Source organism: Eublepharis macularius, chromosome 3 (assembly GCF_028583425.1).
Source record: "Eublepharis macularius isolate TG4126 chromosome 3, MPM_Emac_v1.0, whole genome shotgun sequence".
NCBI lineage: Eukaryota > Metazoa > Chordata > Lepidosauria > Squamata > Eublepharidae > Eublepharis > Eublepharis macularius.
The window spans coordinates 98,237,931-98,258,023 of record NC_072792.1 but is presented as its reverse complement, the minus strand read 5'-3'; the positions used below and the strand labels follow the sequence as shown (position 1 = coordinate 98,258,023).

At 44.1% G+C, this 20,093-nt stretch overlaps 1 protein-coding gene across 1 annotated transcript in view; it reads left to right on the top strand.

The window, feature by feature from the left end:
* SON (SON DNA and RNA binding protein) overlaps positions 1 to 5,710 on the top strand; it is a 44,199-nt gene extending 38,489 nt beyond the window's left edge. Inside the window, exons 10-12 of the mRNA XM_054973402.1 lie at positions 1,192 to 1,260; positions 1,342 to 1,457; positions 4,487 to 5,710. Coding sequence (XP_054829377.1) covers positions 1,192 to 1,260; positions 1,342 to 1,457; positions 4,487 to 4,645 — 344 coding nt within the window. The 3' untranslated portion in view covers positions 4,646 to 5,710. The remainder of the gene's footprint in view (positions 1 to 1,191; positions 1,261 to 1,341; positions 1,458 to 4,486) is intronic.
* Positions 5,711 to 20,093: the final 14,383 nt, after the last annotated feature.

The window sequence follows — 20,093 nt, the reverse complement described above, 5'->3', positions numbered from 1 at the left end:
ATCAAAGGACACATGAGCTGTTTTGGTTGGGGATGGGGCAGGAAAGACCAGTGTATGTTTATGGCCCATTGGATCTCGTGTCTCATGAGATTAGTTACATTGCAGACAGAAATAAACCTCTATTTATATATTAGAGCACTTAAGACATTTCCCAGATTACTAAAACTGTTTTTATCCCACTACGGACTAAGTAGGGACTTGATGGCAAAAGATATACTAATAATGGCAGAGCTCTGAAAATATATCTAATATATGCAAGTCTTGATGTCATGTTATGTGATTTTCTGGAAGAGGAAGAATTTCCCCAAAAGATTGTTTAGGACAGTTTGTGCAATGGCTAGAGTATTAAACTATGAACTGGGAGACCTGGGTTCAGATCCCCTCTCTGTCATGAAGTTTACTGGTTGGCCTTGGGCTAGTAATGCTTTTTCAGCCTGATCTGTTTACGGGGGTGGTTGTGAGGATAAAACAGAGAAGGACAAACCACATTGTTTGCTCTGAGCTTCTTGGGTGATGGGCAGGATAAAAATATACTAGATAGACTAATAGGGCTATGTTTAGAAAATATTGTTGCACTGCAAGCCACTACAATGGCATGCTTATTTTTCTATAGATAATCTGATTAACCTATAGTTTTGCCTACCACTTGGAGGGCTTACCAATTAAAACTCTATCTGCAGTCTGAAGGAGCTGTACTGTATACTATGAGTAAAAAACATATAGCTGGAAGAAAATGAGTTATTGGAGAACAGACAAATCATGATAATGTTTACGTATTCTCTATGCCTCCTCTTTAGTGCAAGCACCTACTGTAGAAACTTTAAAAGAACCTGAAGCTTTTTGTGGTAGTATATCATGGACCAACTGAAAACACACAATAGACCATTATGTGAAAATCACTGATTTAGGACAAGTAGCATTGTTGTTATCTGAAAAAAAAGGAAGGCAAAAGCATTGTGTTGTAACTGGCTGAATAGTTGGTTTGAAGGGTTATAAGTGGAGATATTAGAATGAAAATGAGAAATGGCATCAGATTAAAAAATTTGAAGCATGTGACTGTGTTCGTACAGACTGTTGCTACGTGTTCAAAAAGCTAGCTTGCTCTACAGAGATCTTGATGTAATGTCTAGTGTACATGTTAGAAGACGATAAATTGAAGAACATAAACATTTTCTTCTGTGCTTTATTTAGGTTTGGTTGCAGTAGGAGAAAAGACACAGAAGAGACATGGTGCTTTCAGTGCTGTGAAAGATCTTACAGGTGAATCTTTAAACTGTGTCTCAGTTATACTAGTTTTGGAGTTTGTAGATAACTTCTAAAACAATATATGTTTTCTTTAAGGCAAACATCCAATTTCAGTATTGATGGAGGCCTGTAATAAAAGAAGATGGCCACCCCCAACGTTTGTGTTGGTGACTGATAATGGGCCTGATCATCGCAAATGTTTTCTCTTTAAGGTAAACTTGTAATCACAGTCTGCAGCGGGCTGCTCATTGTACTATTTTGTATACTTCAAAATAATACAAATGGAAAGTGTTAGTATACCATGCCTATCTGTGCTTAGTTTAGCAAGAGAAGGTTCCTGAGAATACCCTGGAGGTCAGTCAAAAGGTTTTCCATTTAAATAGAGCATATATTGTAAGTATTTTGCACTGATTATTTTGGAAGAGCCTATTTTCCTTTGTGCAGACAGGGCTTTAACTGATCAGATCTTGGGCTCACATGTTAAGGGAAGAGTCGCTCCTTGAACCAGGATAGCTGTCTCTCAGTATGAAATGCATTCAACACATGTAACATCCAGTTCTGTGGTGGTAAGACTGGGAACAGACTGGGGGAAGGGGTCTGTTGTCAAAGGTGGGGTCAGTTTCGCTTTTGATGACAATCCCCAGACTAGCCCTGTAGCAGCAGATGGTAGATTTTTATTTTGGTCACAGCCTTTTCTCTTTTTCTGAAGATGGCAGGGTCTCAGCCCTTGCTGTTTTCCAATAAAGATCTAAGAAGTGAGCTCCCCTCTTCACATTGGCCGTGAGGTTAAGCAACAAAGTGCTTACAGTTAAAGTCCTTGCTAAGGCACACTTCCTTCCCCACTCTGGCCAGCAGGTTATAGGGACAACTTTCCCTTAGATGAAGGCTTCATGAAAGTGAATTTCCCTTCATCACCAACATAGAGGGTGTTGTGATAAAGGCCTCAACACAGCAACAAAGAGCTTGTAGACAAAGGCTTCATAGCACGTTTCCTCTTCAGTTGGGCATTTGAGTGATGCTCACAGAAGAAGCAACACTACAGGTGCTGGCCTTGCAGAAGTAAATTCCCTTCCATGTTTTGGCCTGGTGGATTTTGCAGTGAAGCTCCTGCAGGCAGTGGCCTCAAAGATGCATGCAAGGGCAGACTGGGAAGAATAAATCAGCCTGGGAAAAGACCTCTCTCCCCACACTATCCACATCACCTGTTAGATGGAGAACTTGGCCACGGCCATCACCTTGCGTAGACACAGGGTGGTTGGGATGAACAACCATTAATTTGGCCTCCCCATAGGACTGTGTACATGTCTACAGAAAGCATAGGTCTTCTGCAGCCCACATGACACAAGAGAAGGTTAATGGGCTGTTGTTTTGCCCATTTCTCTTCCTTCTAAGCCCATTCCTCCCCTTCCATAGAGAGCTAGTTTGGTGTAGTGGTTAAGAGCAGTTTGATTCCCCACTCCTCCATTGAAGGTAGCTGGGTGACCGTGGGTCACACAGCTCTTCCAGAGCTCTCAGTCCCACCCACTTCTCAGGGTGGTTGTTGTGAGGATAGTAATAATACCACTCTGAGTGGGTGTTAAGTTGTCCTGAAGGACAGTATATAAATCAAATGTTATTATTCATGTTGTTATGGTAATTGTTGGAGGGGCTTAGATTAGGCATCTGAGTGCAGAGGAGGGGAATTTTCTTTCCCCAGAAGTCTTGGTGGGGAAAGGCCCATTCCACTTAGTTGGGAGAAATAATGTGGTCTTTGCAAAGGTATATGGCAGTGTAGAATGATGGCATCACCATGTTAAATACGGCCACTTGAGAAATGCAGAATCAGGATGCGTATAGGCATTAGAGCAGAGACTTCTGCCAAGGAGTCATGATGCCCTTTTTCATCAGTGAATGAGGGGAAATATGTTCCTAGTCCTTCACAGGGATCCCTGCCTAGTCAGGCATCCTAGGACCCATAAATTTCTTCTGATCAGAGAAAAGTGAACAAGCAGAGTCCTCAGAAGATTGTAGGTCAAGCAGACAAGGATTAGAAAGGAGAGATGGGCTGAATACTGCTCAGCTCATAGGCTTATGCAGGGTTTATTCCCCAGCTGGTATTTAGCAGTTAAATTGGGCCAGCTGGGTCCCTAGAAATTCAGAGCTCTTGCAGTTGCCTGTTTTCTGGAGTCATCTGCTTTATTGCTCTCCAAAAGACATTAATAGTGTTAACAACATTATATGCATCTTTTGATGTTCAGCATGTTCTGAGGGTTATGCGGGTTGTTGATAACTCTCTCAAATCATGGTGCTTAAGTTTATCTGATGAGTTTTCAGGAAGTTGAGAAGCTAAGTTATGTCCCTGTCATGGTCAATATCATGTAATTTTCAAATGGATATTGTGCACTCCCATTACCGTATAGATTATGCTTCACAGTCTTGTCCAGCTGGCTTCCCTTTTAAAGAAACAAAGCACCTTGTGTGTGTGTGTAGGGCGGATTCTCCTGGTGAGAACCGACAGGGACTGTTCCGCTCTGTTGAAGTTACATCCCTCCCTCCTGCCCTGTTGAGAACGCTCTAGAACCTTAGTTTTTGAGAGGTCTGGCGGCCGCATGCAGAGAACCGAGGGATTAGCACCCCTCCTCCTGGTCATGTGATGGTTTTGGTGGGAAAACACCAAAGAGAGGTGGGACACTCCTAGTCTTTAAAAAGCTCTAGAAATCTTCTCTGTGGCTGTCCTGCATGTGCTCAGTCCCAATGTGTGCCTGCACAGAAAACCACTTGATGAACAACAGTTACAGGTGATTGCAACTCTGTTATTCCTCTGCATTCCTAGGAACTCTAGGAACTTTAGAGGCAGCATGGTTAACCTGCTTTTGTTCCTTGTGCAGTTTTTGGGCAGGAGATTCCTGTCAATTGTCAAAGCCTTAAGATGTTTTAAGTTCGGGTGGGATACATATTTTAAGGTGGTTGTATTATTTGATTTAAAATGTGTAGGGGCTAGTAGAGGCTTTTTGAAGAGACTGTCTAGAGATTGTTGAGGGAAGGCTCTTGTTCTGGAGTCACCAAAATTTCCTGTCTATAACCAGAGGTGGTGCTTCCATAGAAGTGCACACTGCTCCTATACCTATTACCATTTGGAAATTCCTGGTTAAGTGAATAAATCTTTTGTGGTTGTGTGGAAAAGTATGTAGCTTTTGGTCTGAGAAAGGAGATACAGATGTTACATAATTTTAAAAGGTTGTGTTTTCTTCTTCTCAAACAGGTGATGGTCAACGGTGTTGAACATAAGCCTAGCTTTGCCAGTCCTAATAAGAAGCTTGCTAAAGCCACAGCAGCTACTGTAGCTCTTCAGGCATTGGGAATTGTACCAAAAGAGCTCTTGGCTAGTGCCACCAGCTTTAGGAGTGCCTCACACAACTAACTATGGTTTTTATATTAACATTTTCAGATAATTTTATTCTACACAAAAGGATATTTCCCTCCTGTCATTGTGTACATACATTAGCAGCTCATTGTAAAAAAAGAAAACTGTACAGACACCTTCAGGCTTTTCTTTTTGTACATGGAAAATGTATTTAAATCACATTTAGTTTTGGTATGTTTATATTATTGACGTTGGTGATGTAATTATTTCTTAAATTACTAAAAATCACTATACGACTCTGCAGTATTTGTAATGTGTTTGGAAATGCAACCAAATTTCCCTTGAATATGGAATGTAAAATTTTGTTTGTACCATGATGTAGTTCCTATGATTTTGGTAAAGTTTTTGTTGTAGTCAAAAATTGTATAGTCTGTTAACTCTAAAACAGCAGCTAGCAGTTAGTGCTAGAGAGATTTTAGGTCCTTATTTTACAAAGGAAAGAAAAGACTGTTTGCTGGATGACAGTACTCTTTTCTTCTTCCCTTTGCTATGCTTTTTGAAGTCTAGCAGAATAATCCATTTCAACTGATCATTTCAGGAAAATAATCAAACCTTATGTGAGAAGGGAGCTGATCCAGCAAAAGGATGGGAAAGAATGGCAGCATAAAAAGTCTCTGCATGTTTCAGTATAAGAGACATCAAATTGTCCTTTTTCCCTCAAACATACTGCCTGATGTGATTGTATAAAGTTGTGGTTACTATGAATTTTAATCTGCAACTGGATGAGGGATGTAAATGATCTTAATATTGTTGTACTGACCTCAGTTAATAAAGCTGCACAAGTTCATTATCTTATTTACTGACCAATGAACAGTGCATTAAAATGTATGATAAAATTATGTCTCCTTGTAGTAAGAGCTGAGGTAGTAGTGGTGGTGATTCATAACTTTCCTTAGATTGCCTTATAATTTGAGCCTAACCTTTTTTATTTAGTATAAATTCAATATTTTAAAAGAATGTATGTTACCTAAGAATGTTCCTAGAAACAGGAGAATTAAGAATAATGGTAGAGAGCTTTTTATTTAGATAGATACTAAGGATTTGATTAAACTTGAAAGAAGAGTCCACTAATTTCATGTCATGATATATGAAAGGATATAATGGAGCCTTTTTAAAAAGTGTATTCAGCTTTAGAATTTCTTAAGGCAGAACTTGCTGCATTTTAGGTCAATTTCCAGTCTTCAGATGATTAAAGTTATAGCTTATCTCATGTTAAGGCTGGAAGGAAGAATTAACCAACCATCTTCTAAATTACAATATACAATAATTTTTTATGTGCAAAGAATGCCAATAAAGTTGTGTGGGATAGAAAAAACAGAGTGAACTTATATCCACCCCACTCCTTTGATAGAGTTTAGGCTAGCACCCACCTAGTAGTTTTTCCACTGTAAGCAGATGTAAAAATTATGGATAATTTTTTCCCCACATGTTGTAACTGTGTTTTATTAACCACAAGTAGTATTCATGACTCTTACTTCCTACTAGAATACACCTTGCTAATGTGAAGATTCTGTATTGTGTCTGAAGATGTGAGCTTTGACTCTGGAAAGCTTACACCCTGTAAAAGTTGTTAGTCTCTAAGGTGCCAGTATGTCCTGGCTATTCTACAAGAATTTTTTTAACAATATTCATAGGGACTCCATGGCCGTAGTAAAAACAAATCATGGAGCCTGTTCTTTCTGCCCTCTATTTTTGTAAATTTAAGTGTGTTACTGGGAAATGAAGGAATTATGTACCACCTAGTGGCAGTGGTCACATTGTGTCTACCTATGGCTGATAGTAGCCTTCAAGGAAGGAGAGAATGCAGAAAGGATAAAATTTCATTGGTGGGGGCTAGTAGTCAGGCTGGCTGGACAGGAGTGAAGGACCCATAGGCATGTTGTGACTAAAGGTTGAAATAAGCTACCTTGGGCCAAGTTAGGTTGACCGTTGGAAAGACGACATGGAGCACAGTTGAGGTGGTTGGGGGGAGGGTTAAGAGGAAAAAGGGATAAAGATTTATACATTATCCAGTCCTGAAGCACCAACAGTCAAAAGTTATAGAGGCAAAAGGTCAGTGCTGATGTAAAACTGAACCAAACAGGCTTGCAGATCCCCAGCATTTTTATCTGGGTGTGAGGAGCTCCATGAAGTCACAAAGCAGTTCCCTAATGGAGCATGACAGTTTCTCACAGGTACCTGCTTGTATTATGGGATGGTATTTTATTGCATTTAATTCCTATAATGCTTTGAGCCAAGATGGGAGTCTCTCTTTGGTTTCATAGGCCCCTTGGGGTTAACGGGGATATTCTGAAAAAATAGTGATTCTCTCCATTTGGTTGTACCTTTATTTCAAAAATTAGAGTTCTATAATGAAAGATTACAAAAGCAGCTACAGTGCTACTAGTATTACTCAATTTGAAAAGTAAATAGGAATACTGTTTATCAAGGATATATTTACCCGTCCAAGGATATATTTAATAAAAAAATATACATAAGCTGATAATAGGAAACAGTTCTTATGTTTTGCATCCTCAGGCGTTTGTTTTCTTTGAGGAAGAACATTCCTCTAGAAACAAAGGTTTGGTAACAAATAGTATGTGCACTATAGAAAAGCCAGTAGTCTTACACAGGATATAGTATGATGAATAAATGAAATATACCAGTTAGTGAACCATAGAAGTGCACAGACCTATATCATGTCTATCTGTGGTGTCAAAGGGTTTGGCTCACAGAAAATCCACAGTCTCTCTTAGGACAATTGTGGCAGGCCACCAGATCCCAGGCCTATTTGAAATCCCTGAACACACAAAACTAATTTCCTTCCAAATGAGTATTTAGCTTTTCCATTACTATGCTCAAGGTTGGTAGCGTATCAAAAACCTTCACCTTAGTTACACTAAATCAACAGAAATGGCAATGGACTTTTTCCTTTTGTAATGAAAAAACGATTACATTGCCACATCTGCTTGGCAAATGGAGGACTTCAGCATCATTGACGTCAAAAAATAGCTATGGCAGATACAAGAAATATGCTGTCTCCCCCCTTCACCAACCAGTGGCAGTTGGTCTTAATAGATACATCTCTCTGCCATTTGTGGTTATACTGCTTATTAAGGAAATACTGAACAACAAAATGGTTGCACTTACCTGTAATTGTTGTTCATTGAGTGGTCTTCTGAGCAGGCATGCAGAAGATCTGCAAATGCGCAGCCATCCACAAACGTGCTAAAGCTAGAGGAGCAAAATGCTCACTTAGCCTTTTTGCATGCTTTCCTCCCAGGTGTGGCTGTAAAAGGCAGGGTAAGCAGCTCCCTCCGTTCTCTAAGCTGCTGATGCATAAGGAAGGTAAGTAAAGTAGCTTACAGTGGGGCAGGAGGGAGGGATGTGTGCCTGCACATAAGACCACTCGAACAACAGTTACAGGTAAGTACAACTGTTTTCATTGTCATGTCATCTTCTGTGCAGTCCCATAGCGAGCTAACTTAACCAGGAGGAGCTAACTTAACCAGGAGGAGGGCATGAAGCTCTTTACTGGGAAATACTTTTTGGACTGCCTTGCCAACAGCTGCGTTGCATCTGGAGTCCGTTAGTGGCATAATGTTTGACTAATATAGATGGCACTGACCAGGTGGCCCACCTTGCACCAGTCAACTGTTAAGCCCCTGTGGAATGAGTCATTATATATAATGGTCATTGTTGCTTACACTGGTTGTAACAAGCTTTAATGAACCACACTCTGTGCAGAGACTTTCTGGCCATTTTGCTCCCTTTAAATGACACAAAGAGTAGGGGCCTTCTGAAAAGGAGTTATCCTGTCTAGATAGAAACACAAGGCACATTTAATATCCAGTGTGCAAAAGTTTGTTGGCCAGAGGTATTGGAAAGAAGGCAGTAGGATGTCCTGGATCATGTGAACAGTGGAGACGACCTTTGGCAGAAAAGAGAGGCTTGGATGGAGAACGACTGTATCTGAGAACATCTTAGAGCCAGTTTGGTGTAGTGGTTAAGAGCACGGGACTCTAATCTGGAGAGCCGGGTTTGATTCCCCACTCCTCCACAAAGCCAGCTGGGTGACCTTGGGCGAGTCACAGTTCTCTTGAGCTCTCTTAGCCCCACCCACCTCACAGGGTGATTGTTGTGGGGTAATAATAACACTTTGTAAACCGCTCTGAGTGGGCATTAAGTTGTCCTGAAGGGCGATATATAAATCGAATGTTATTATTATTATTATTATTATTATTATTATTATTAATGAAAGGAGGGTTGGATTTAAGGATTTGCAATTCACTCGACCTTCCAGCTGAGGTTATGGCCACCAGAAAAGCTAAGGGGGCAGGTAGCTAGAGGCTTGAAAGGTTTGTGCATAATTGAGGCGAGAACCAAGGGTTCATCTTTGTTCTTCTGTGCCTTCACACATGGGACTGCGCAGGCGCAGGCCAGCCGCCGGAAAATTCTTCATCGCTTCTATAGCTCCAAAGGGGCTGTTAGTCACGCGCCTCAGCGACCGTTTCCCGCCCAAACGGTCACATGTCCTTCTAGCGACCAACGGTCCCTTCCCTCAGTTCTCTTCTTGCCGCTGCTTGAAGTGAACGTCTGCTTCGCAGCTCCATGCTTGTTGTGTTTTTTCTTGCTTCTTGATTGATTATTTGGTATTGACTTGGACTTCGGACTTGACTTACTCTTCTTACTGATTTGGACTCTGGCTGGATTCGTAGTGTATAACTCGGACTGTTTTTTGACATCGATATTGCCTGACCCTAACATGGCTTCGAAGGCCTTGTTTAAGCACTGCATTCAATGCCACACAAAAATGGCCCAAACCGATGGGCATGATTTGTGCTTATTTTGGCTGGGGGAGACCCATAATGTACCGGCATGTAAAATCTGCCAAAAGTTCACGCACAAGGCCAGACAGGAACGTTCGGGTGGCGGGCAAGACTCCATTATCCTCCCCTAAGGCTGGCCCTGGCCCCTCTGCTGAAAGGCAATCACGAGCGGGCTCAGCGGCTTCTGCGAAGTCGGCTTCAAAATCTCGGCCGGCGAGTGCAGCAGCCTCAAAAGCGGGCTCTCCAGTGCAGAGAGCTGTGAGGTCGCCCCAGGAGACGGCGTCATCGCGCTCGGATCCGAGGAAGACGGCTTCGGGATCGGAGCTGAGATCGGATCCGACGCCGACAGCAGAACCGACGGCTGTTGCAGCGCCGAGGCCGGAGGTCGTTGCTGGGAAATCGACCCCTAAGAAGGCTGCGGGTCTGAGACCAGAGTCCAGCAAGAGGCCGGCTGTCGAGAGGGCTTCGGATTCGAGGGCCTCCTCGGAGCCTCCATCCAAGAAGCCGAAGAAGGCCAAGCGTCGGCACTCTCGGTCCCCGCGGCACAGGTCGGCCGATGAGGTGGTGCTGGTGTCTCTGCTGCAGAAGGAAGCCATCCGCCTCTCCAAGCAGCAGATGAATGCTGGAAGCCCCGCTGCTGACACTGCTGCCCGTGGAATGACAGCAGCAGTGGTTCTCAGGCGGCACTCTTGGCTCCAGTCAACAGCTCTCCCCCAGGAAATGAGGACAAGGATTGAGAATCTGTCCTTTGAGGGGGACTCCTTGTTTTCAAAGACCACCGATGAGGCGCTGAAAAAGAAAAAGGAAGACAGGCAGACGGCCCGGTCGTTGGGGGTGACCTCGGCGGACAGGTCTGCTTTTAGGCCACGGTACCCTGCGAGATACAATCCATACCAGTATCAGAGCAGATACCAGCAGCATCCCTACTATCAGCAGTACCCTGCCTCCTCTCAGCACCACTTTGCTCCTGCACAGCAGTCCAGGAGGCGTAGGCCTTTCAAGCCCCGCACGCCTCAGCCCCCTGCCCAGCAGAAAGATCAGCAGGGACCTGGGAGGCAGTACTGACGGGATGATCCAGCTGCATCCTTGAACGTTTCGGACAGGCTGAAGCCTTTCCTCTTCGAGTGAGAGTCGATAACATCTGACTCATGGGTCTTAACTATTGTTAATAAAGGATACGGGCTGGAATTCTTGGGACTGCCTAGGTGTAGTTCGCTCCTAATGGCTGTAAATAACACCATGGCCGAGCTGGACGCGGAAATAGTGTCGCTCTTGGCCAAGGGTGCTGTGGAGGAGGTGGCGTATGAGGAGTCTGAGAAGGGCTTTTTTTCTTGATTCTTCTTGGTCCCCAAAAAGGATGGGGGTTTACGCCCCATTCTAGATTTAAGGGGTCTTAATGCCTTTCTGAAAGTGACGAAGTTTAAGATGGTCACACTGTCTGCTGTAATCTCCTTGCTAAAGAAAGGGGATTGGTTTGCTGTCCTCGATTTGAAGGACACCTATTTCCATGTGGGAATACTAGAGGAGCACAGGAAATTCCTGAGCTTCGTTTACAGGTGAAGGGTGTTCCATTATAGGGTGCTTCCCTTCGGCCTATCCACGGCGCCATGGGTATTTACCAAGTGTGTGGCCCATGTGGTGTCCTTTCTTCGAGAGGAGGGCTGTTCCATCTTCCCTTAGCTCGATGATTGGCTCATTGTGGCTGATTCTGAAGCTAAACTTTTGCAAGATGTGGAGTTAGTACTGAGCACTTGCAAACGTTTGGGACTTCTGGTAAATTTTGATAAATCGAAACTGGTGCCTAGCCGTAAGGTCTCTTATATTGGTGCGATTTTAGACTCTGTGGAGGGTAAGGCACTGCTCCCCCTTGAAAGGGCTAAGTCTCTGAAGGATCTGGTTTCCAATCTGTTCGCACCATCCAATGTTTATTGGGTCATATGGCAGCTGCCACCTCGGTGGTCCCCTTTGCTCGACTGCGTATGCGTCTGCTTCAGAATTGGTTTGTGAGGAGGTATGATGCTATACACCACCCTCCGTCTCTCAAGTTGTCCATACCTAGAGTTATTCTATCCTCCTTTGACTGGTGGCTGTCAGATGACAACTTGTTTAGGGGGACCCTGTTTGGTTACCAGCATCTTGAGGTTACAGTGACCACTGATGCATCACTGCAGGGATGGGGTGCCTATTGTGGTGCTGTATGTGTACAAGATGTTTGGACAGAAAGGGAAAAGAACCTGCATATTAATGTTCTTGAACTAAGAGCTATTCGTTTTGCACTTGTGTCCCTTACAGCGCTTCTACAAAACTGTCAGGTGTTGGTGCAGACAGACAACACGACTGCCATGTATTATCTAAACCAGCAAGGGGGCACAGCATCTATGATTCTCTGCAGGGAGGCCACACTCATTTGGCACTGGGTGATCCAGAATGGTGTGATGCTTCGGGCTATACACGTAGCGGGATCAGACAATGTTCGGGCGGATGCCCTGAGCAGGGTGCACATGTTGGACCACGAGTGGGAACTAAACGCAGAGTACATTGGGCCGATCTTCCAAATGTGGGGCCAACCGAGCATAGATTTGTTTGTGACGTCAGCAAACACCAAGGCCCAAATATTTTGTTCAAGGGCAGGGAGCGACCCCCTCTCTATTGGGGATGCCTTCCAGTTTACGTGGACCCACAGGTTGCACTATATGTTTCCACCATTCCCACTAATACCAAGGGTGTTGTGCAAAATAGAAAATGACAATGCAGATTGCATTCTGGTGGCACTCTTCTGGCCGAGACAAGTATGGTTCCCCAAACTTTTGCAGATGTCCAATCGGACGTATGTGAGTCTGCCTCCCCGGCAGGATCTCCTGCTGAACGGGAGCCTGTTCCACCACGAGCCCAAGAAGTTGCACTTGTCTGCCTGGTGGATCCGACCCCGCCTGTAGTTTTTTCTGAACAGGTGGAGAAAGTCTTGCTGAATGCGAGGAAGCCGTCCACTAGACGAGCTTATAGGGCTAAGTGGCTTAAGTTTGAGGCTTGGGCACTTGCAAAGAATGTGGTGCCTACCAGTAGCCCCCTGGGTCTCATTTTTGATTACCTATGCCAGTTGAAGGACCAAGGGCTTCGAGTTACCTCCCTCAAGGTCCATCTTGCGGCTATTTCCGCTTTTCACGATCGGGTTGACGGTAGCACGGTGTTCTCACACTGTAAATCTCGTCAGTTCCTGAAGGGGATGTTTAATCTCTACCTGCCTGTGTCACCGTCAGTGCCCCAATGGTCTCTGTTCCTGGTGCTGTCCAGGTTGATGCTGCCTCCTTTCGAGCCTTTAGCTACATGCCCCTTGGACTTGTTGTCCTACAAGGTGGCGTTTCTGGTGGCTGTAACGTCCGCCAGAAGGGTTAGTGAGTTAGCAGCGCTTAGGGCTGATCCACCTTTTCTTCTCTTCCATAAGAATAGGGTGGTCCTGCGGCCATGCCTTAAGTTTCTGCCCAAGGTGGTGTCTGCCTTCCACCTGTCGCAGGAAATTACGCTGCCTGCGTTTTTTCCGCAGGCATCTACCAAAGGGGAAAAGGCCCATCACACCTTAGATTTAAGGAGAGCCTTAGCCTTTTACTTGGACAGGACAAGGGACTTCCGTAGTAGTCCCCACTTGTTTGTCTGCTTTGGGACTAAGGACAAGGGTCACAGGGCATCGTCACAGACCCTGTCACGATGGATTGTGTCGGCCATTAGTAGGGCCTATGCTCTGGCCGAGGTGGTTTGTCCACTGGAGGTCAAAGCCCATTCCACGTGGTCTCAGGCAGCTTCATCGGCACTTATCAGGGGTGTGCCGCTGGTTAATATCTGCAAGGCGGCTACGTGGTCCTCTGCTGACACATTTGTTAAGTATTATGCTATGGATGTCAATGCAGAGCAAGAGGTTGCTGTAGCCAAAGCTGTCCTCCACTCCTTGTTTTCCTGAAGGGATGTTGGAATGAGAGATCTCTTGTCTTTTGGTGCTACACCTCTGAAGATGCCAGCCACAGCTGCTGGCGAAACGTCAGGAACTACAATGCCAAGACCACGGCAATACAGCCCGGAAAACCCACAACAACCATCGTTCTCCGGCCGTGAAAGCCTTCGACAGTACATCGGATGTTGGAATGTCTTACTGCAATAATTGACAATGACAATTCGTGTATATATGTATATATTTATTGAACAAGTTGAATGTTATTGAACAAATTTATTTATCTCTTGGTCCTTGTATTAGGGCTTATGGTACATAATAAAATTGAGTTGGATTTCACCCCACCTTCCTTATTGTGTGAAGCTTGGTACTCTCCCATGTGTGGAGGCACAGAAGAACGAAGATGAAAACAGGGTTAACATACCTGTAACTTATGTTCATCGAGTTCTTCTGTGCTGACACACATCCCTCCCTCCTGCCCTGCTGTGAATTCCAATGCAGAATAATAATAAATATGATAACAATAACGAGAATTAGTGGTTTAAAAGATTGTGGCTATGTGTATTGGATAGCGGCGGCAAGGGAGAACTGAGGGAAGGGGCTGTTGGTCGCTAGAAGGACATGTGACCGTTTGGGCGGGAAACGGTCGCTGAGGCGCGCGACTAACGGCCCCTTCGGAGCTATAGAAGCGATGAAGAATTTTCCGGCGGCTGGCCTGCGCCTGCGCAGTCCCATGTGTGTCAGCACAGAAGAACTCGATGAACATAAGTTACAGGTATGTTAACCCTGTTTTCTCCACTGGGGGGTATAGGTTAGCTAGACCTCTAAGGAAGGACTTGCATTCTGACTGGGCATATATTTTTCATTTATGTTGTCATGATAGGTAGAAATGGCTGTTGAATGGATTTTTAAGAGTAATTAGCCAAACCCTGGTCCTTTAACTGGACCAAATATTGTAGAATGGAATTGATGGGGTTCAGTTTGTCATTTTTGGCCGAAAAATATTTTTCATTTGGCTAGATATGATTTCCTGGTGGATAGTTTCCTAGCTTCTAAAAGGACCTTTTGGATCAGGGACAAAAGAAATAATTCGGGGAGAGATGAACTGTTACTCAACTGGGAGGGGCGTGCTGTAAATTGGGTGAATTAGCATTCAAGGAGATGCAGTGAGAGGGGGTAACGGATCTCCATCCATGTATACCAGGATTGTCCCCTTAGAGAACTCTCAAATGAACAGGCAGATGTTCTAACAGGTTTGTTTATTAACAGCAGTAAAAAACAAACCCAAAGAAAATCATACACAGCATAAATACACTAACAAAACTCTGAGGAAATGGGAAAGCATTTTCAGGGAGAAGGTGATTGTTATGACCTTTACTTTCTTTGAGTAGATTTTTCCTTTTAATCTTTCCCTTAACACCCTCTGGGTAGTTTGCTGCCACCAGGAATATTATATTCCAATATATTTAAGTTTTCCTTTTGGTAATGTTCCTAAGCGTCAGGCTCCTTGTTGGTTCTATGTGGCCGTGAGGATAGGAATGGGATATAGCAATGACAGCTACTCTGGGATATAACAAAACATAATGAACTTTTACTTAGTCAAGAAGTGTATCGGTTTCATAAACGTAGTTCTCGGTTCTTAAAGTTACTTCCTATAAACCCATTCACACAGATCTCTTCTAAGGCTTCACACTCAGCCTCTTTCTCTAACTCAATATTTGTCTCACAGAAATGCTTAAAACTCCTCAGGCAGCACACAGCTGGCCTCTCTTTCCCTGACTGAGTGTCCTTTCACAAACATGCTCAGTTCAGGTTCCACACAGGTTTTATTTCTCTCATAAATACTTCAGTATACTCAGGCAGCACACAGCTAGCCTGCTTTCTTCTGACTGAAACTTTGCTCTCTCCCGTCAGTCTCAAACTGCATTCACTCCGCCCACACTCTGTCGTCAACCAATCATATCACTGTCATCCCTCTCTTTCACCCCCACTCTTCACCTATCTCACCAAGCATTTAAAGACACATGCACACATTTACTTGAAATCATTACAGTGATATTTACCAATCTTGGAGGGATAGAGAAGGTATGCAGAGGAGCAGCAGAATGACCAGCGTTTCAGGGAGAAGGAGCCCAACAGAGTGCGTGAGTAGGTACCAAGACACAGCCCAGTTATAGGGCAAAACGAGCAAAATGGACATCTTGTTTCCGGAAACAATACCTTAATATCTTGTCTGGAGGTAAGACAATAAATTGGGAAAGGTATGATACAACCCTCTTGGAGTGACTAGCTAAAAATACAGCTTGATGACCTAGTAACTGTTGGACAGGAAGGCTATCAGGTTCACTAAATAGCTTGATGAGGTAAGTGGGAGAAGAAAGGCATTGATGAGATTAGGTGGGGAGTGTCTCTCAGGCAGCCTAGTTATTTGTGTTGTTCTGAAGTATAGGGGCTTGTCAGTCAGTCATCCCCTATGACTCATGACTTGGTAACTGCCCAGTCTCCAGGCCAGTTGGCATCCATCTATCTGGGGACTAGGCAATGTCTGGGACTTCAGGCAAGAGATTTATTATTTTTCATATCCATAAACTGCCCTTTTAGTATGAGGAGATCTGACTGCTAACAGAATCAAGCTGTGAGTTTCGAAGTGTATACACTGTGGTGGAGAGTCACATTGTACTGATCTGGGATTAGGGGGAAAATGGTGGATTCTGCCCTGTGCCATTTGAAACAAGAGTGGCAAACTAAGCTTGACTTGGCCAGTAAGGGGCTATTATGATTGACAAGGAACCTTCCCTTATTATCTTACTGAATATTAAGAGTAGGGATGTGCACTTCGGGTGTTCAATTCAGGTTTTTAACCCAAATCGGACCCAGTTTGTAAAGATTCAGAACTCCCAAATTGAGCCGACTTGGGAATCCCAAAGCAAAGCTTTCCAAAATGATTTTTATTGGTTCAGGGAACTTTGGGCAAAACGGCAGCAGCTGTTCCTGCAGCACTTTTCTAGCTGTTTGCATTGCAAACAGCAAGAAAAGTGCTGCTTGCTTTCAAACTTCCTGCCCCACCACTTTTTTCCCCACAATGGGAGGGTTCCCTCCTCCCCCTCCCATTAGGGAAAGCAAGTGGTGGGGTAAGAAGTTTAAAGCAACCCTTGCTGCTTGGAAGCTGCATGAAAAGGGTTGCTTGCAGCTTCAGGATCTGGGTTATCCTGAATTGTTTTCCTGCTTTGGGTAAACCTGAAGCGGGACACCCAAATTTTTTTCGGGTGCACACTCCTAGTTAAGAGTCATAAGGGGCAGTGGAGAAAATGTGGACAGGAGGGTGCCTGACCAAGGAATCTGAAAGGCATCTCCAAGAGAAGTCTTCCCTTTTCCTGCCCTTGAACAACACTCTTCACACCTTGAGGTATGTGGCAAAGAGATCTATGGGCAAATGCCTCTACAGCCATGCCTCTACTTCAGGAAGATTGGGTGGAGTAACTGTGTGTATATAGACCATAATTCTGAGTGCCTGACCAACTCTGGGCATCTGCCAGAACATTGTCCTTGCTTGCTATGTGCATGGCAGAGATACTAAGTCAATGCTGGACAGCCCACTCCCATATTAGTGAGAATTCCTAGGAGAGAGCTAGAGAAGCTGTATGCCCCTAAGTAATGCATGGTAGTTGTATTGTCTGTGCATATCTGAACATTCATGCGCTCTACTAGGTGTACAAAAGCTTTCAAAGCATACTTGATCACCCTGAGTTCAAGGAAGATGATATGCATAACAATTCCTGAGCAGACCATGCTCTGTTTACTTAAATTGGTCCCAGAATAAGGCACTAAATGCGAGAGAGAGGTGTCTGTTGATCAAGATTTGTACTGGAAGGGACCTGAGGATGAGACATGAGATACAGAACCACTTGTACAGGTTCTGGCTGTATGGGTGGAATACTCAGACGAACCAGTTTTGGAGAACACGGAAGTTTTAATCTGGCAAATGGAACTATCAGAGTCAAGGAGGCCATAAACCTAACAGTCTTTGTTTTATGTTTTGGTGCCTATATAAAAGGACTTTAAGGTGAGGAGGAATTTTGTTACCCTGTTTGGAGTGGGGAAGCAAAGGGCTTGGGAGGAGTCTAGGACTACCCCCACAAAAATAACTCTCTGTTGTGGAATCAGCAATGATTTTTTCATATTGACCCTGAGACCCAGTTGTCCAACATGCTCAGAACCAGGGATATGTGTTGAGGCAGTGACTCTCCTGTTTGACTCACTAGAAGCCAATCATCTAGAGAGGGGGAAATGGTACAATCTTTTTTTCTGAGGTGGCTTACCATCAATGCCATGACCTTTGTAAAGATACAAGAGGCAGAGGAGACACCAAAAGGGAAAAACTTGTATACGTAGTTTTTGGACCCACAGTGGAAGCGAAGGAACTTTCTGAACTTAATATTTATTAGAAAACAGGGTTGCACTTACTTGTAACTGCTGTTCATTGAGTGGTCTTCTGTGCAGTCACACATTTGGATTGAGCACATGCAAGACAGCCACAGATAAGATTTCTAGAGCTTTCTAAAGACTAGGAGTGCCCCACCTCCCTTTGGCACATTCCCATTGAAAACATCACATGACCAGGAGGAGGAGCACTAGTCCCTCAGTTTTCTGCATGCAGCTGCCTGAGGCCTCAGAAACTAAGGTTCCAGAGAGTTCTTAACTGGGCAGGAGGGAGGGATGTGTGCCTGCACAGAAGACCACTTGATGAACAACAGTTACAGATAAGTTCAAAAAGAGTCCAGTAGCACCTTTAAGACTAACCAATTTTATTGTAGCATAAGCTTTCGAGAATCAAGTTCTCTTCGTCAGATGCATGATACAAACTGGGCAAATACAGAAGAGGAGGAGGGAGAGGGGAGAGAAGAGGACATATATCAGAAGGGGACAAGATGCAATTAGCAGGGAGGCAACCAAAACATTCCTTTGCTAGTAAATGTAAACATCTCCTTTTGGTGTGGAGTCAGTTTGCCGTGTTAGTTTGTAGCAGTATAAGCATCCAATTCCTATGTAGTATAAGCCTTCGATAACCACAGCTCTCCCTGCCAGATGCAGCTGCATCTGACGAAGAGAACTTGATTCTCGAAAGCTTATGCAACAATAAAATTGGTTAGTCTTAAAGGTGCTACTGGACTCTTTGATTTTGCTACTACAGACTAACACGGCTAACTCCTCTGGATCTTTGACAGATAAGTTCAACTCTGTTTTCATCTTCGTGGCTTCTGTGCAGTCCCACATTGGGAAAGCAGCAAGCTCACTTAAGGAGGTGGGTGTGAAGCTCCGTAGAGACTACCGTAGGAACACCTGCCCAACAGATGCTTAGCACCTCATTGACATTCTCCTAGAGGTGCTTCTAAATAAGTTGGGAGCTTTCTAAAAGTGACCTTGCCAAAGAACAAGCAGGAATGCAGAAAGGAAAAAACTGCTTCAGTGGGGATAGCCTAGGTAAAGGGCATTGAACAGACTTGCACTCAAGGGAGAGTATAATAGCCTCTACCAACTCACAAAGGAAGGGTTGTGTGAGGATACTGCCAGTTGTGAGACATGAGGGCTGAAAGCCAAACCCTGGTAGGGAATCCTGACCAGAGCATTGGACACATTAACATTCTGAAACATTATGAATGGAGAGGACGTATGTCCTCATTCCACAGGTGGAAGTACTGTACACTAAAAATGAAGCGCAAAACATTAGAAAGGGGTTACACCCCTACTTTAAATGTTTTTGGAGATCAAATAAGAAAGAAAGAAAAATTAGAAGGTTCAAGTCCCAAACGTAGTCAACAGCCTAAGAAGAAGGATCCAAGTCCTACTAGTCTCAGTAGAGACTCTTACCCACTTAGAGGTGCAAGATATGGTGGTCAAAGAGCAGCAGTTGTCATTCAGGAAAAAAACTGAGACTACCTTTGTAGTGCAGGAAAACGAGCTGACCAAAACTGCAAAAGCCATCAGTGGGAGTGAAAACAGGCAGATCCACACCAGAATAATGAAAACGGTGAAGTAGGCGGGATGGGCACATAAAGCAATACAGATGTGAAAAAGAATCATGGGAAAACTGAGTAGTGAACAAGGCAGCAGATCACTGAAGCTTTTACTTTCTTTTGTAGAGTAAGTAAGAATAGACAAATGAATTTAAAGGGCCTTTGTCTACAAAGATGTACAATGGCCTCCATTTATAACACTTTGGTCAATATCCTTTATGCCCTACGATGGGGTTAGAATGTGTTTCATGCTACCTGTTGATTAGCAGGTTAAAGGAAAAATTGCAGCAGGGGAATTCTGCTTCCCACATAGGCTAACAGATTACAGCATTCAAGGACTTCTTGTCCTGGGACACCCTTTCCAAGCAGAAACATAAGACATCCTTTAAAAAAGATGGGTGTGGAGTAGAGATGGCAAGAACCAGAAAAAACCGAACCACGTGGTTCGTCATATTTCACGAACAACCAACTTTCACGAACCTGCCCCGGTTCACAAATCAGTTTGTGAAAATGTCACTTCTGGGCCAGCAAATCACCCACTTCTGGGTCAGCAGGAAGTCCATCCCCTGCTGCCTAGGAAACTGATTGATTGGCACCAGGCTGTCTGCAGTGATGAACCAAAAAACGAACTAAATGAACCAGTCTGAAGTTCATGGCGGTTCGTCAGAAATGGAATCTGACAA